The sequence below is a fragment of the Oncorhynchus nerka genome, linkage group LG15, assembly GCF_034236695.1.
Source record: "Oncorhynchus nerka isolate Pitt River linkage group LG15, Oner_Uvic_2.0, whole genome shotgun sequence".
Lineage (NCBI taxonomy): Eukaryota > Metazoa > Chordata > Actinopteri > Salmoniformes > Salmonidae > Oncorhynchus > Oncorhynchus nerka.
Window position 1 is genome coordinate 52,747,243 of NC_088410.1, and position 18,333 is coordinate 52,765,575.

At 41.6% G+C, this 18,333-nt stretch overlaps 1 protein-coding gene across 4 annotated transcripts in view; it reads right to left on the reverse strand.

Moving 5' to 3' along the window:
* The window catches only part of chd6 (chromodomain helicase DNA binding protein 6), a 115,548-nt gene extending 97,886 nt beyond the window's left edge, over positions 1 to 17,662 (reverse strand). For 2 of the 4 annotated variants that reach the window (XM_029682489.2, XM_029682488.2), the window contains exons 1-2: positions 16,733 to 16,958; positions 15,625 to 15,674 (exon numbers count right to left, since the gene is read on the reverse strand). In XM_029682489.2, the coding sequence (XP_029538349.2) occupies positions 15,625 to 15,674; positions 16,733 to 16,802 (120 nt within the window). In that variant the 5' untranslated portion in view covers positions 16,803 to 16,958. Of the gene's footprint in view, positions 1 to 15,624; positions 15,675 to 16,732; positions 16,959 to 17,013; positions 17,094 to 17,479 lie in introns of those variants that run through there. The other 2 variants (XM_029682492.2, XM_029682491.2) reach the window with 2 other exon arrangements.
* Positions 17,663 to 18,333: the final 671 nt, after the last annotated feature.

The following is an 18,333-nucleotide window of genomic DNA, read 5'->3' on the forward strand; positions in this document are numbered from 1 at the left end:
CCTAGAAAATACTCTTCATAACTTTAATTTGTTTGAATGCTTTTATGATATTTCAGTTAGTAGGATGAGGATTTTGGTCTTTCGGTTCATAATGGCAAAGAATTTTTTTTTTTCTGGCCTCGCATGCATGCATCATTTGTCTTTTAATGCATTGCTCAACTAAGGTTTATTCAAATTTCTCATTTGAAATGTATACCTTGCTATAGTTTCTTCTCTCTCGCTCTCATTATTACCTTAGGCCTCCCATGTTTTTGGGTTATTCAAAAACAACTTAACTTTGCGAGCCTAAAACTCGATTAAATTAATTCATTGTTTGATAATGAAACAGAGCAGCAGAAGAAATCTAGCATGCATTAAACTGAAAAAGTGGCTTAACACTAGAACTGCTTGGCCTTTCAGCCTAAAAGTACCTGCAAGAGAACGATGGATAAATAGTGCATTAACTATTATAAAGGATTAATTGCATGAAGAAATATTTGTGGAAATAAAATTGAGATTGTATAATTATACAAAACATGTCTTTGACTAAGTCATACAAAAGAAAAGTAGGCCAAAAGCCTATTTTCGTTTAACTTACAATACAAACATAAGTGTAATCCATTTGTTAAACTTTATTTGCAGATGTGATTAGTAAGAGTTATAGTAATTAATAAATTCCAGTTGCTTTTGACAAAGTAGAAACAAAGATAATAATATAACCAGACAGGTGCACAGGTGAAATTATTTGCTGCATTCCTAAACAAAAGCACCAGTGCATGAACAATTTTAAAGGATGAATTGCATAAATAAATAGCATATTTTAATCTTAAATTCATTATGTTGCTAGTTTTTGCTTAGTAGCCAGAGCAATGCTGCCGCGTGAGTGGTAACGTGCTGAAAGCATGGACAGCACGGATATCCTTGGAAAAAGTGACATTTGGAAATAAAACTGCACACCTCTTGAATTATGAGTTGTTTGACAAAAGTACATGTAATAGAAACAGCAGAATGTGCTCTTTCACATACTTTATAGAAATCAAAGTGATGACCCTTTCCCTGTATCTGTAAATAACAAGATGCCCCCATCTTTTCATGTGCAATTTGACAACTGATAGGCCTAATATTGTCACTCATCAGATTTTTGTCCATTTAAATCTTGTCTATAGGCTAACTCTTATTATGAGTGAAATTAGTTGTGATATAGTTTAGGTGTTGTTTCGAAGGGGCCGGCTGCGCAGGCTGACTGGCATCGTTAGTTTCCCACACATCAAGTTGGATAGAGTCGAGGATATGTTTTGCATTATTCTAAAGGCCCACTCTAACACATACCATGTTTTTTGTTTCCCTTACAATAAATTATATTATTAAAGAGTTACAGTAATTAAAACAGTCCTGTAACAGCTTATTTTTACAAAGTAAAATGTAAAAGAGAATGGTATCAACCCCCAAGGCGCGTTTCAAATTATTTGCTGCTGATGAAGGCATAAACTCATTATTACACTATTGTCTTTCTAAATTAAAATCAACCTCTTCAACCTCCTTATCATTCAGTTATGCCTGATTTAAATTGTGAAATAAGGTGCAAAATGATCTCCCATTCATCTATTTGTCATTCATTCAGTGAGGCGTGAGAGACGAATTAGCCCCTGGCTGGGTACCACAGCCTACAGCACATTGGGTTGGCAGGTTAAGTTAGGAATAGGTGTGGGCGGGGGGGGGACAGGTAAAAAGGCTCTAAATACTTTGTTTGTGATTTCAAAATTCGGACAAATAAGCAGTGTAAAATACAAACATTTAGGAACAGTCAGGGAAGGGGGTGATTTTTTGGCATTTGGGCTTCTACAACAAACAATAAGACCGGAGTGTCCGCTATAAAACTGGACTTTGGCTATTGTCCCAGATCAATTACCAGAGAGAAAAAAATATATTATAATAATCATGCTGACCAGCTATTTTGTGCTGCTTTGGTGAAACTTAGCTCTGTATACATTGTCCTCTTGCTTTGTGTAAAACAACATATTCATTGAAATAGACTATAGTAAATATATGGGCAATATACTCAGAATGTCAACCTTGAACTGTGGCAGCCTGATCCAATTCTGATCGAAGTAATTGTTTGATCGTGATTTTTTACTTGTCCATTCGGACATCTGAAATCTGGTTGTTCAAGTATTTATTAATGTTAAGTCCTGATGTCCCAAAGGATGGAAGGCAGGCGACAAGCTTAGGGCCAAAATAAGCCAATAGAAATGCATTGGGTTTATTTTGGACAGGTTTTGGTTTACACACATACCAAGCCCCTCCCCCTGCCACTCACAACAACAAATATGAGAAATCACTTCTTCCTCTCTGGCAAGTGGTTTTAACAGGCTATTTCCATTTGAGGTTTGATCCAACAGAACCGGTCATATTATTTTACTGTAATAGAGGAGAAGTTAACCTTTCTAACGATACCCTTTTTAATTCTCAAGGGAGGAGTGGAGCGAGAGGAAAGTGGAGGGAGAGGAACATGGAGAGGAAGAAGAGAACCTCACCCGTGTACCACACAGCTTACTTTGAATGTGGATTCAGACCCCTTTACTTTTTCCATATTTTGTTAATTTATAACCTTATTCTAAAATGGATTAAAATCTTTTTTTTCTCTCCTCAATCTACACACAATACGCCATAATTTTGGCAAATGTATAAAACATTACAACTGAAATATCACATTTACATAAGTATTCAGACCATTTACTCAGTATTTTGTTGAAGCACCTTTGGCAGCGATTGCTGCGTTGGGTCTTCTTGGGTATGACGTTACAAGCTTGGCACACCTGTATTTGGGGAGTTTCTCCCATTCTTCTCTGCAGATCCTCTCAAGCTCTGTCAGGTTGGATGGGGAGCGTCGCTGCCCAGCTATTTCAGGTCTCAAGAGATGTTCGATCGGGTTCAAGTCCGGGTCTGAGTGCCACTCAAGGACATTCAGAGACTTGTCCCAAAGCCACTCCTGTATTGTCTTGGCTGTGTGCTTAGGGTCGTTTTCCTGTTTCCCCATAGCATGTTGCTGCCACCACAGGGATGGTGTTTCATCAGACCAGAGAATCTTGTTTCTCATGGTCAGAGTCCTTTAGGTGCCATTTGGCAAACTCCAAGCAGGCTATCATGTGCCTTTTACTAAGGAGTGGCTTCCGTCTGGCCACCCTACCATAAAGGTGGAGTGGAGTGCTGGTGTTGGAAAGATTTGGGGAATTGTAACTAAACATTTCTACAGCGTTGAAGGTCCCTAAGAACACAGTGCCCTCCATCATTTTTAAATGGAAGAACTTTGGAACCACCAGACTCTTCCTAGAGCTGGACGCCCAGCCAAACTGAGCAATTGGGGGAGAATGGCCTTGGTCAGGTAGGGGACCAAGAACCCGATGGTCACTCTGACAGAGCTCCAGAGTGCTGCAGAGATGGTTGTCCTTCACGTCATGATTTCATCTTGTAAAAGGCTATTTTCAGTAGTTTTGGCTACATTATGCATCTTAATACGACATCCTCTCTTTGAAGAAAATATTCAATGCCACGGCCATTGATTGACCGCAGCAGCAGAAGGGTTTGTGACGGTATGCAAATATTTCGGGAAACATTTTTTGAAAACCCATCGGACTTCATTTGAATGATTTTCTGCGTTGAACTACGATCTTTATTCAAAATATATACAGTACCAGTCAAAAGTTTGGACAAACTTACTCATTCAAGGGTTTTTCTTCATTTCTACATTGTAGAATAACAGTGAAGACATCAAAGCTATGAAATAACACATATGGAATCATGAAGTAACCAAAAAAAAAAGTGTTAAACAAATTAAAACATATTTTAAATTCTTCAAAGTAGCCACCCTTTGCCTTGATGACAGCTTTGCACACTCTTGCCATTTTCTCAACCAGCTTCACCTGGATTTTCTTTTTGAACAGTCGTCTTGAAGGAGTTCCCACTTATGCTGAACACTTTTTGGCTGCTTTTCCTTCGCTCTGCGGTCCAACTCATCCCAAACCATCTCAATTGGGTTGAGGGTCACGTGATTGTGGAGACCAGGTCGTCTGATGCAGCACTCCATCACTCTCCTTCTTGGTCAACTACCCTTACACAGCCTGGAGGTGTGTTGGGTCATTGTCCTGTTGAAAAGCAAATGATAGTCCCATGCGTGGCCATGCACGCCTCCAACTCAATCATCAAGTTTGCAGACGACACTGCAGTGGTAGGCTCGATTAGCAACAACGACGAGACGGCCTACAGGGAGGAGGTGAAGGCTCTCGGAGTGTGGTGTCAGGAAAATAACCTCACACTCAACGTCAACAAAACAAAAGGAGATGATCGTGGACTTCAGGAAACAGCAGAGGGAGCACCCCCTATCCACATCGACGGTACCGTAGTGGAGGGGAGAACGTTTTAAGTTCCTCGACGTACATATCACGGACAAACTGAATTGGTCCACCCACACAGACAGCGTGGTGAAGAAGGCGCAGCAGCGCCTCTTCAACGTCAGGAGGCTGAAGAAATTTGGCTTGTCACCAAAAGCACTCAAACATTTACAGATGCACAATCGAGAGCATCCTGTCGGGCTGTATCACCGCCTGGTACGGCAGCTGCTCCGCCCACAACCGTAAGGCTCTCCAGAGGGTAGTGAGGTCTGCACAACGCATCACTGGGGGCAAACTACCTGCCCTCCAGGACACCTACACCACCCGATGTCACAGGAAGGCCATAAAGATCATCAAGGACAACAACCACCCGAGCAACTGCCTGTTCACCCCGCTATCATCCAGAAGGAGAGGTCAGTACAGGTGCATCAAAGCAGGGACCGAGAGACTGAAAAACAGCTTCTATCTCAAGGCCATCAGACTGTTAAACAGCCACCACTAACATTGAGTGGCTACTGCCATACATGTAAAAAAAATGTATCACTAGCCACTTTAAACAATGCCACTTAATATAATGTTTACATACCCTACATTACTCATCTCATATGTATATACTGTACTCGATACCATCTACTGCATCTTGCCTATGCCGTTCTGTACCATCACTCATTCATATATCTTTATGGACATATTCTTCATCCCTTTACACTTGTGTGTATAAGGTAGCTGTAGTGAAATTGTTAGGTTTGATCACTCGTTGGTTATTACTGCATTGTCGGAACTAGAAGCACAAGCATTTCACTACACTAGCATTAACATCTGCTAACCATGTGTATGTGACAAATAAAATTTGATTTGAAACCGGAAAATGTAAGCTACAATTGGAAATATTGTAAGCTAACTGAGGAAATATTGACGTAACACAAACAGTCATATTTAGACAGCTCTCGGCTGACAGAAACCACAATATTAATTAGCTAATAGCAATTACTATTTATAATTAATCACATCACGGGTGAGCTCAACATTGATCAAAATAATTGAGTAAAACACTTTATAGAAATCTAAAGTAATCTGACAATGGGTAGTTAGTGCGCGCAGCCTTGTTGGTTTTTCCCGTCAACAAAAAATAAGAGACTAGATGAGTTTGGTCTGTTTGCATGTTGGAGGGGGTGTGTCGTCTACAATCATTCACTTCCCTTCATTCACTTCCGGAAGTTTACTTGAAAGATGAGTGAGCCATTCCTTCACCTCATTATAACATTTTGGTCTCGCAGATTACGTGACACCCTGAATGCATTGTATAATGGCACCACACATAGCTGGCAAATACCTTATTATTAGCTCATCATAATCAGTACAACCTTCAAAAAAGTATTTTAAGCACATGGTTGCCATTATAATAGGAATGCATTATTTCTCACCGGTACTTGAAAACATGTGAATAAAACTGTAAATACATTATGCTCCATATATACATCATGCTACAGTAGAAACAACTACATGATATACAGAAAATAAGGCACTCACTTTGATAGGAATGCACACATGTCCAAAGTTATTATTTGTAAGGGAAACAACAATGGAGGCAATGCGAGTGCCAGCCAGAAAATGTACCAATTCGTGCAAGACTGCACAAATATCTGCATACTTGATGTGTGGAAAAAATGGGGAAGGGCTCTCCTCGAAGAGGGAGGTTTGTCCGGCTCAGTAAAACTTCAAACAAATTGTCCGCAACACTGAAATGGGCTACTTCTATGTGAATTAATGAGGAGGCGGAGCACAACTCAATTCAAACTGTTGTTAGAAAATGCAACTTGTTAGAAAATCATTTGAAATTGACAAGTTGAAACATAGCCTATAAATAATTAGCTGGCAGCACGTGTTAACTGTCCTGTTGCGTAATAATCACATTTTGGAACAGTGAGTGCATTCTGAAATTGTGTGCATAAAACAACTCACGCTGGGGCAACCGTTAAGATACTTGGAACTCAAAAGGTTAACAGGTTAAGGTTCTCTTTTGTGTTACCAGAGAAACATACATAAAAGACTAATAAACAGACGGTCCACAGATTGAATAGTTGATCATAAAAGTACAAACATGTAAAGATGGTGCACTTTTGATGAGCTTGCAGCAAGATGAAATTATGTTTTCCACAAATTAGTCTTAATGTACCTGTAAAGTTGTCCCCCAAAAAAATTATGTTCCTACACTTAAAAACATTGTTCCTCCAATTATCTTTTAAGAACGATATCAGGAGTATTTGGATTTATTCCATTGAGTTGCCTTGTTCTCCTTTATTACACTTTATTGTGTAATATGTGTAATATCCAAGATGACGTAGCAGTGCAGACGTGGTTTGTCATTTCTTTTCAATCTCTTTTCCATTTTAAAATTAAATATACCTTCCGGTAACCCACCTCACCCAATGTGATACGGATCTGCAATTTTTTTTTAGACCTTATAGCCAGAACCTCCATCGGGAGCTAGCCATCAGAAGCTAACCAGCTACTAGCTATTTAGTCATTGTCAGCCACTGCCAGCCACCTTTACCCTCCACACAGACACCTGCCGTTTTTTAGCCTGGATAATACTTGCCAGCCTGCCAGTATCAGACTGTTTTCTCTACTACAACGCCGGATTCCTGCCATAAGCCCTGGACCATTACTCCTGATCATCACAGCTAGCTAGCTACCTGCTACCGAGTGACCCAGCCCCGAAGCTAGCTAGCTTTTTTTTCTACTGTGTTATTGACTTGTTAATTGTTTACTCCATGTGTAACTCTGTGTTGTCTGTTCACACTGCTATGCTTTATCTTGGCCAGGTCGCAGTTGCAAATGAGAACTTGTTCTCAACTAGCCTACCTGGTTAAATAAAGGTGAAATAAAAAAAATAAAAAAGCTCTGAGCCAGGCCCACCTCCCGGCCTACTCAGTGATCACTCGGCTACACAGCTGATGCCTCGCGGACTCTACCCCAACACGGCTAGAATCCACTACTCCACCGGATCCTTGCCGTAAGCTCTGCATCGGATCATCGCTGTTAGCTAGCTGCCACCGATTGGCTATAGTGGCTAAGGCTCCTGCCCCAAAGCTAGCACCAGTTAGCTGCGAGCCCGGCTAGCAAACGAAATTACTACAACTACAATACCTCTTTCGCCATCTGGCCTGGACCCTTTGTCGACACGGCGCCACACTGTATCACCACAACTGGTCTACACTGTATCACCACAACTGGTCTGCCGACAGAACTCCATCCGCTGTGCCATCAACCGGCCTTTGCCGGACGTCGGAGCAGACGCTTCTACTAACACCGGCCTTCTAACTTTAAACGCTGTGTCTCCCGCGTGCTAGCGTAGTAATGACTACCCCGCGGCTTACCTGTTCCATCTATTGCTGTTCACTTGGCTACATAGCTGCATAGCTGATGCCTGCTGAACTGTTCATTAATCACAGTACTCCATTTTGTTTATTTTTTGGGGTTTATCTGTCGGCCACAGCCCCGAACTCAGGCCCTGCGTGTAGTTAACCGGCCCTCCCTGCCCATTATTCATCACCATTTTACCTGTAGTGGCTGTCTTAGCTGATTAGCTGTTGTTGTCTTACCCGTTGTCATACCTCTCCCAATCAACGCCTGTGATTGCTTTATGCCTCGCTTTATGTCTCTCTCAAATGTCAATATGCCTTGTATACTGTTGTTTAGGATAGTTATCATTGTTTTAGTTTACTGCGGAGCCCCTAGTCCCACTCAACATACCTCAGACATCTCCTTTGTCCCACCTCCCACACATGCGGTGACCTCACACAGCATAACTAGCGCATCCAGAGATGCAACCTCTCTTATCATCACCCAGTGCTTGGATTTACCTCCACTGTGCCCACACCCCACCATACCAGTCTGTACATTATGCCCTGAATCTATTCTACCACGTCCAGAAATCTGCTCCTTTTATTCTCTGTCCCAAACGCACTAGATGACCGGTTTTGATAGCCTTTAGCTGTACCCTCATCCTACTCCTCCTCTGTTCCTCGGGTGATGTGGAGGTTAACCCAGACCCTGCGTGTCCCCAGGAACTCTCAATTGTTGTCTTCTGTAACTGAAAAGGCCTTGGTTTCATGCATGTTAATATCAGAAGCCTCCTCCCTAAGGTTGTTTTACTCACTGCTTTAGCACACTCCGCCAACCCTGATGTCCTTGCCGTGTCTGAATTCCAGTTTAGGAAGGCCACCAAAAATTCTGCGATTTCCATACCCAACTACAACATTTTCCGTCAAGATAGAACTGCCAAAGGGGGAGGAGTTGCTATCAACTCCAGAGATAGCCTGCAAAGTTCTGTCATACTTTCCAGGTCTATGCCCAAACAGTTCGAGCTTCTAATTTTAAAAATGAATCTCTCCAGAAATAAATCTCTCACTGTTGCCGCCTGTTATAGACCCCACTCTGCTCCTAGCTGTGCCCTGGACACTATATGTGAATTGATTGCCCCCCATTTATCTTCAGAGTTCGTTCTGTTAGGTGACGTAAACTGAGATATGCTTAACACCCCGGCAGTCCTAAAATCTAAACTAGACGCCCTCAATCTCACACAAATTATCAAGGAACCCACCAGGTACAACCCCAAATCTGTAAACATGGTCACCCTCCTAACCAACTTGCCCTCTAAATACTGCTGTCTTCAACCAGGATCTCAGCAATCACTGCCTCACAATCTTAAATAAGCATGCCCCATTCAAAAAATGTAGAACTATGAACAGATATAGCCCGATTCACTCGACTTGACTGCCATTGACCAGCACAAAAACATCCTGTGGCGTTAGCATCGAATAGCTCCCGTGATATGCAACTTCTCAGAAAAGTCAGGAACCAATATACAGTCAGATAGGAAAGCAAAGACTAGATTTTTCAAACAGAAATTTGCATCCTGTAGCACTAGTTCCAAAAGGATTTGGGCCACTGTAAAGTCCATTTAGAATAAGAGCACCTCCTTCCAGTTGCCCACTGCACTGAGGCTAAGAAACTAAATAAATCCCTACCTTTCTAAAGTCTTCGAAAGCCAAGTTAACAAACAGATCACTGACCATTTCAAATCCCACCCTTCTCCTCTATGCAATCTGGTTTCAGAGCTGGTCATGGGTGCACCTCAGCCACGCTCAAGGTCCTAAGCGATATCATAACCAACATTGATAAAAGACAGTACTGTGCAGCCGTCTTCAATGACCTGGCCAAGGCTTTTGACTCTGTCAATCACCGCATTGTTATTGTCAGACTCAATAGCCTTGGTTTCTCAAATGATTGCCTTGCTTGGTTCACCAACTACTTCTCAGACAGAGTTCAGTGTGTCAAATCAGAGGGCCTGTCTCTATGGGGGTCCCACAGGGTTCAGATCTCGGGCCGACTCTTTTCTCTGTACATATCAATGTTGTCGCTCTTGCTGCTGGTGATTCTCTGATCCACCTCTACGCAGACGACACCATTCTGTATACATCTGGCCCTTATTTGGACACTGTGTTAACAAACCTCTAAACGAGCTTCAAAGCCATACAACACTCCTTCCGTGGACTCCAACTGCTCTTAAATGCTAGTATAACTAAATGCATGCTCTTCACCCACCCGCCCGACTTGCATCACTACTCGGACGGTTCTGACTTAGGTATTTGTAGTTGTTCACATATTCTAAGTGTCTGGTTAGACTGTAAACTCTCCTTCCAAACTCACATTAAGCATCTCCAATCCAAAATTACATCTAGAACTGGCTTCCTATTTCACAACAAACCTCCTTCACTCATACCCTCGTAAAACCTTGTAGGTTCATGCTCTACAACATCCGCAGAGTACGACCCTGCCTCACACAGGAAGCAGCGCAGGTCCTAATCCAGGCACTTGTCATCTCCCGTCTGGATTACTGCAACTCGCTGTTGGCTGGGCTCCCTGCCTGTGCCATAAAACCCCTACAACTCATCCAGAACGCCGCAGCCCGTCTGGTGTTCAACCTTCCCAATACCCCGCTCCTCCTCCGCTCTCTCCACTGGCTTCCACATCCGCTACAAGACCATGGTGCAACGGAGCTGTGAGGGAACGGCACCTCAGTACCTCCAGGCTCTGATCAGGCCCTACACCCAAACAAGGGCACCGTTCATCCACCCTGGCCTGCTCGCCTCCCTACCACTGAGGAAGTACAGTTCCGCGCAGCCCAGTCAAAACTGTTCGCTGCTCTGGCCCCCAATGGTGGAACAAACTCCCTCACGACGCCAGGACAGCGGAGTCAATCACCACCTTCCGGAGACACCTGAAACCCCACCTCTTTCAGGAATACCTAGGATAGGATAAAGTAATCCTTCTCACCCTCCCCCCCCTTAAAAGATTTAGATGCACTATTGTAAAGTGGCTGTTCCACTGGATGTCTTAAGGTGAATGCACCAATTTGTAAGTCGCTCTGGATAAGAGCGTCTGCTAAATGACTTAAATGTAATGTAAATGTAATGTAAATGTAAAACTGACCATCCTACCGATCCTTGACTTTGGCAATGTCATTAACAAAATAGCCTCCAACACTACTCAGCAAATTGGATGTAGTCTATCACAGTCCCATCCGTTTTGTCACTAAAGCCCCATATACTACCCACCACTGCGACCTGTATGCTCTCGTTGGCTGATACTCGCTACATATCCGTCGCCAAACCCACTGGCTCCAGGTCATCTATAAGGCTTTGCTAGGTAAAGCCCCGCCTTCTCTCAGCTCACTGGTAACCATAGCAACTCCTACCTGTAGCACACGCTCCAGCAGGTATATTTCACTGGTCATCCCCAAAGCCAACATCTCCTTTGGCCACCTTTCCTTCCAGTTCTCTGCTGCCAATGACTGGAACGAATTGCAAAAGTCACTGAAGCTGGAGTCTTACATCTCCCTCACTAACTATAAGCATCAGCTGCCAGAGCTGCTTATCGACCACTGCACCTGTACACAGCTCATCTGTAAATAACCCACCCAACTACCTTATCCCCATATTGCTTTTGTTTTTTTGCACCCCGGTATCTCTACTTGCACATCTGCACATCTATCACTCCAGTGTTAATGCTAAATTGTAATTATTTCATCACTATGGCCTATTTATTGCCTTACCTCCCTAATCTTACTACATTTGCACACACTGTATATCGGTTTTTCTATTGTGTTGTTGACTGTATGTTCGAATGTGTAACTGTGTTGTATTTGTCACACTGCTTTGCTTTATATTGGCCAGGTAGCAGTTGTAAATGAGAACTTGTTCTCAACTGGCCTACCTGGTTAAATAAAGGTGAAATAAATAAAATAGTAAAATATGCGTAAGTGTAATGTACTTGAATTAATCCATGCCAGTGTGTTGTGTAATGTTGCCACTTATGAATTACAATTCTAAAAGCAAAATAGCGTAGATCCTGTTATCCTCATTGTGCAATATCAGTGCTCCTTTATTAAACCAATGTGTTTCGGCATTAAAGCATTCATCATGGTGCATGTGTACAGGCAGAACAGGCCAAGTGTATAGTTCCCATTCTAAATGGGCATCTGCCCGCATCACAGTCCAACAGGCCAAAACCAAGCGACAGTGCTCCATGAAGAAGCAAGCCCATCTTTCAGCCTGATCTAGCGTCCCCCGTCCCTACTCATCACCATGGGCTACAGTAGATTAGTCTATACAAAGTGCAACATTTTCTGTCCGAGCCATAATCATGACTTCCATTCCCTGTTCTCGCTCTGTTTCCAGCTGAAAACCCAATGAAACATGAATTGAAAGGAATTTAACTAAATCGCCTAACTAACCATCTGGCATAGCAGGGGTGTGAAGAATGCCCTTGTCCTTCTAAGACATTCTTCTGAATGGGATATCTAGTCAAAGACAGAGTAAGAAGAGGGGCAGAAACTGCTTCTCCAATAGAAATCCCTGATCAAGCTTGTAGGCGATGTCATGGTGACTTTGACTAGCTAACTTCATGGGTAGGAACACATCACCGGGTCTAACATTCGTCTTGTGCAGGCCGTCAAATCAAAGGCACTCCTTCGATATATAGTTGTTTTTGCCGAAAATGAAAACGTGTCAGTTCGTCACTTTCACAGAATTAGAGTAATAACATGTTCAACTACTTAAGACATTGGCTCGAATCTAGGATGTCCTTTCAGAAACTCTATGGTCAAGTCTCGAGACGAGTCTAGTCCATTGAGGTAGCATGATGGTGGACCAGACAAGCATGGACTTGTCAGAATCAGGTATGTGCTACTTCTGTCAACCTAACTAACATTTCCATTCTCGTTTCACTAAGTTTTCTATCCTAATTTCAGGAAACTAGGCATATGCCGCGGGTCACTACGTCACAGGAGAAAGAAACAAAGAAACATTTGAACGTAAAATGTATTTATTTTCCTTCTGGAACATGTGAACTTGCATGTGCCTTAATTACAGACTTGTATGCCATCTGTAACTACGAATATATATTTTTTTAAATTACGAGCTTAGTTGGTTTAGCCACAGAAATGCAGAAACCTTTCCACTAGCCATGATTGTATGAGATAATGAGTGGGCTGGACATGCTGAGAGATGAGTTTGGATTGGTCTGCCATATAGCACGCTTCTGTCTATTTGAGCTGGTCAGTATGTGTAGGTAATCCTGTCTAACGCAGCTTTTTTTTATTTTTAGAACTACATAAGTGTTGCTCTCCACTTTCTGGAGGACCGAGTTTTGAAATCAGTGGAATTTGAGTATGATAGCTAAGGAGAAAACACCTGTCTCCGGAATACATCTTCAAACTAAGGGCAACCATTGCATCCGAGACAGTGAGAGACGTCCATCCATGATGTACACTACCGTTCAAAAGTTTGGGCTCACTTAGAAATGTACTTGTTTTTTAACCTCTTAAACCTCTTGAAACTCTGGGGGCAGTATTTCATTTTTGGATAAAAAAACGTTCCCGTTTTAAACGGGATATTTTGTCACGACAAGATGCTCGACTATGCATATAATTGACAGCTTTGGATAGAAAACACTCTGACATTTCCAAAACTGCAAAGATATTGTCTGTGAGTGCAACAGAACTGATGTTACAGGCGAAACCCAGATAAAAATCCAATCAGGAAGTGCCCCATATTTTGAAAGCGCTACATGCCAATGACTCCTTATATAGCTGTGAATGGGCTACGAATGAGCTTACGTTTTCTTCGTATTCCCCAAGGTGTCTACAGCATTGTGACGTCTTTTTACGCATTTATGTTGAAGAATAGCCGTAAGGGACCACATTGAGCAAGTGGTCACATGATGGCTCCCGCAGAAAATCTTGCGTAAAGTACAGAAGTAGCCATTATTCCAATCGCTTCTAATGAGAAACAGTCTAGTTTGAGAAATAGATGCCTCACAAGTCCTCAACTGGCAGCTTCATTAAATAGTACCCGCAAAACACCGGTCTCAATGTCAATAGTGAAGAGGTCGACTCCGGGAATGCTTTTCTTCTAGGTAGAGTTCCTCTGTCCAGTGTCTGTGTTCTTTTGCCCATCTTAATCTTTTACTGTTATTGGGCAATCTGAGATATGTTTTTTTCTTTGCAACTCTGCCTTGAAGGCCACACTTTAGAGGTTGTGAATGATGCTGAATGGGTGTAGACAAAGAATAGCTCTCCAGTAGGTACTAAAACATTCAAAGGCCATTTTCTCAAAATTGAAGTTACAAGTTCATCAACTTTCAAAGCAGAATTACTTTCCCATTGTTCCTCAAATGCAGTGTATGATATACCATTTTGTAGCTCTGTGTCTCTGCTTTTATCCAATGTAAAAAAACACCACTTCAAATGTTGCTACAAAAGACCGAATCAAGGCCACATATAATAATCCTGGAGTTACAGTAACTGGATGTGAGATTTATGAATAAAATGCAAGAGGCATTGCATTGTTGTGTAATATTGTCAGTTACTAATTTTAATTCAATAAGCGAAATTGTTAAGGTTTGGCCACTTTCATATTTATCTCATTGTACAATATTTATTCAGCCACTGAGGTAAATTTATGATTTTGGTTAATATTATTTTGAAGAAACAACTCTGTAAATAAGCAGTATCATGGGAATTCCAGCAGCCACTAACCCATCTCAACTTGTTGGTGTGATCATCTGCTCAGGATAAAAAATTGCGGGCATGCCAATGGCACGGTCTCCGACCAAACATTTGAGGCCCTACTCTTGGCCGCAGAGACAACATTATGATGTTTTAAATCTACTTTCCTGCTATTCTACACATTTTGCTATGGGGCAAAGAGAAAGATGTACAGTTTAAAAGCTAATTTCCTACAATTGTGCACATTTTGACATGGCTTATGCAGTGTTCTTATGCTAAGTCACTCAAACATTATAACAAAATCAATAAGCCATGACATGACACTTTTGGAATGTTAGATTCTCCAGGACTGTCTAGTTTTTAATTTGGTGATTGTTAGTTCTCAAAGATAAATACAGCACTCCAATATCTAGATCTGGTTTTAGTTGTTTAAGTCTACATTGAAAATGTGTTTTGTCATTCTGAAATAAAAAATATATATATATATTCTGGGGTGGCGGCAACAATTTAAATTGTTTAAACGATTTACATGAACAAAAAGTGGAAACACTGCACATTGATTCTGTTGAAGAATGGAGGGACTTGGAGCTGTCATAGTCAGATAACACACTTGATTAAAGGCTGATCCTTCACCTTGTTTGGTAAGGAATGGGACTATCGTTCAAGGAACAATCTGTATATCATCTACGAAATGACCATTGAACTGTAGGACATATTGCAAACTGTAGCTTTAAAACAAATAGCATCTATCATTACAGAATGAGTCTTCAAATAGGCCTATCGCCATGGTTTAGAATGAAATCCTGCCATTAACAAGGCCCTCACGAACCAGCACCTCAGGACCCTAGGGCTAATGAACAGAGTTCTGTGTGTGGCCTGGGTTCAACATCGAACATGGACAACTCAGTGAGAAATGAGCAGAGACCAAGAGACTATACTCATTGTATGGTAACGCGTGTGATGCGTCAGACACATAGGTCTGACTCATCCTTCAATTCCATCTGTGAAGGAACTTAAGATCATAAATATCGACCCAAACACTATGGCAACTCAAGGCAGAATTGAGCTGAGTGGCAGTGCTATTCCTGATTTTTATATTTCAAGGTTGCTGAAGACATTTGTTTACAACTTAATATGCGTGTAAAGACACAAGACAACAATGCAGGTCAAAAAGATACAAACCTGTTTGTCCTTATTTTGTATCTTCATGTTTCTCTTCACCGTCGCTGCATCTATGACAGAGAAATATATTTCTTTATTAAAGTGAAAAACAAAACACACTAACCTTAATAGGACCTGGTCAAATTATTTGCAAAGGGGGTGGGGGGGTATTTCTAGTTGACTAGTCCTGTAGAAAGTTCTTCTGCATAAAATATCATTGATATTAGTCATCTTAAAATGTTAATGAAACACAGCTGAAGGTAAAATACAATAAACAGGTGATCATTGGTTTGTCACATTTCTCCATCGATAGATTTGTGTTACACTACACCAGGCCTTTTTTGTGAGACATTAAATCTAGGCCTCCATGATTGGGCACCATGAATAATTACAATGTAATTACTGCAAGTCTGACTCATGTGTCAACTAGTCTAGGCTATATGTGAAATAAAATGTGCAACTGAAGTTAGACACTTGTAAATTACAGCACAACACTTTGAAAGTAGTGAGCCAAACTAGGAAACAAACTACCTGATTAAAATAACCACCAAATGCATTATTGCTTTCTAAATTAAGTTTGCCCTAAACTAAAATCAGACAAAAACGTATTCGCTCATAGCGAGCTCTTATTTGGGGATAGCTTTTTTGTTTATAAGTTTACAAAAGGAACCTTAAGTGGTGCAGGGGGCTATTTTACCTGTGCAACCAGGGTCTTTGTTTTCTGTTGCACAGAGGCGCACCTGGTGTAGATCGCCTACAAAAAATTCCATAGGAATAATTTACCTACCGTTGGGAACGTGCCTTTAATGGTAAGGACTTGTGCTGGCTATCATTAAGTAGTAGACTATAGAACAGAATTGCTACAAGTTGGCTGGCAAATTGATCGTTCTTATATGATTAAGACCGCGTTAATCATCAAAACATCTCCGCAAAAAAAAACACTACATCGGCGGGAACCGTGTCCTATTTATATTAGCAATCTATCGAGCTAGCCAGTCTGCTAACTCTAATGTCACTGCAATGATGTTATATATTCCAGTCCTTACACGTGTTAACACCCCCTTAAACTCCTCGCAGGGACACCGCCGCTACCCCTCAATAAGACCTCACCTACCCGGGCAACACTCACCAGTCAGGCCATCAGCTGCCGAACACTGGGTTTTACCCCCGCATTTATTTCCAAGGACACAAAACGCCATGACAGTTTAGAAAAATGCATACAAAATTTGAGGGGGGGTGGGAGACGGCGGAAAAAAAACTCCGTACAATTTCTTAATCCTCTTAAAGCACAAGAGCAGAGGAGTTCATTCATGAGGGATGCACGAGTTCGAGACTCCCCAACCATACCACAACACAAGACCCAGCAATACAACACAGAGTAAAAAAAAAAAAGTTAAAAAACCTACTTACCTAAAATGGCTACTGCTGCAGCCAAAATACAAACAGCTATTATTTGGTGAAGTTTAGCACTGGCCGCCTGCTACAACAGCCTAACCTTAATTGGACCCGTAACATTCTATTTTTCATTGGCTGCACCATAGCGCAGCTGGGTCGATGGATATTTCCATTGGTTCTCCAGCTGTCAAACAAGGAGTGCCGTTCTACGTTTGTCTGAGAGCTACATATTGCATATCTTTGCTATTTGGGATCACTGGGACGTCCATACCACCATATAAATTGAAATTGTAAATGTTTAGGGTTATGGCTAGGTTATGTTTAAGGTAAGGGTAGGGGGTGAGGTTAGGATTTAGGATATGGACGTCCCAATGATCTAATATAGCACTAACCCATATTGCAAGCACCATTGTGCACTTTTAGTTATTTGCGTTGATGTGCACCCTTTATGTGATTGGTTGTATAGTAGTAATTCGCTTACCATAAAACCGCACGAAAACCTCCTTTTTCGGCCATGAAAGTCACTCGGTTTTCGGTCCTTCGTTTAACACGTTTTTTTTCGTGGTCTCAATCTAATGGTTTCATTGCTGTACGGCTCTCCGGTGGTTTTATATTTCTTCTTCCTTGCATTCACCAATCATGGTGCTTTCGTTGAAGGAAAAAAAATGTAACATTCCACGTCTTTGCTCATGTTTAATTTCCCGGATGTGATATTTCCTGGATTATAACGCGTTGGCATTCTTCAGTATTTAATCAGCAAAATGTATTTTATCCGTCAACTGCTGTGAAGTCTTCAGAGTTAGTGACACATTTTGTGATTCCCCATATGGGGTGGTTGTAGATTGCTGTGAGTTAAACCTACAAATATCATTCAGTCATAACACTTTGTTTTGAAACATGTTTGTATAGGGACATATGTATGGTGAGGTGTCCTGGTTTACCTGGCTAATGCTCAGGTAGGTCACTGTCTAGTTTCTTAGCCTCCCCTTGCTGTAGGCTAGGGTTTACTGTACAAGGGAGATAATTCAGTGGCTTGGACAGTTCACCTCGATTATTGTCTGTCACTTTCTCTTGGCTATGCTATAGAGTCAGGTGAATAAACCAGTTGAATACAATGAATATACCAGGTGAGTCGGGTGAGGTAAGATTATTTATTGCCTATGCCCCTCTCGACTGCAGGTAGATAGTACATTTAAGTCTGTAGTCCTATTCCAGCTTTCATTCTCCATTCTACACATGGTATTCAGTAGCAAGCCCCCCCCCAAATACATATTACAACCTACATGTTGTGATAATTGCATTGTATGCGCTATAACCTGTTCATTCATATGCCTT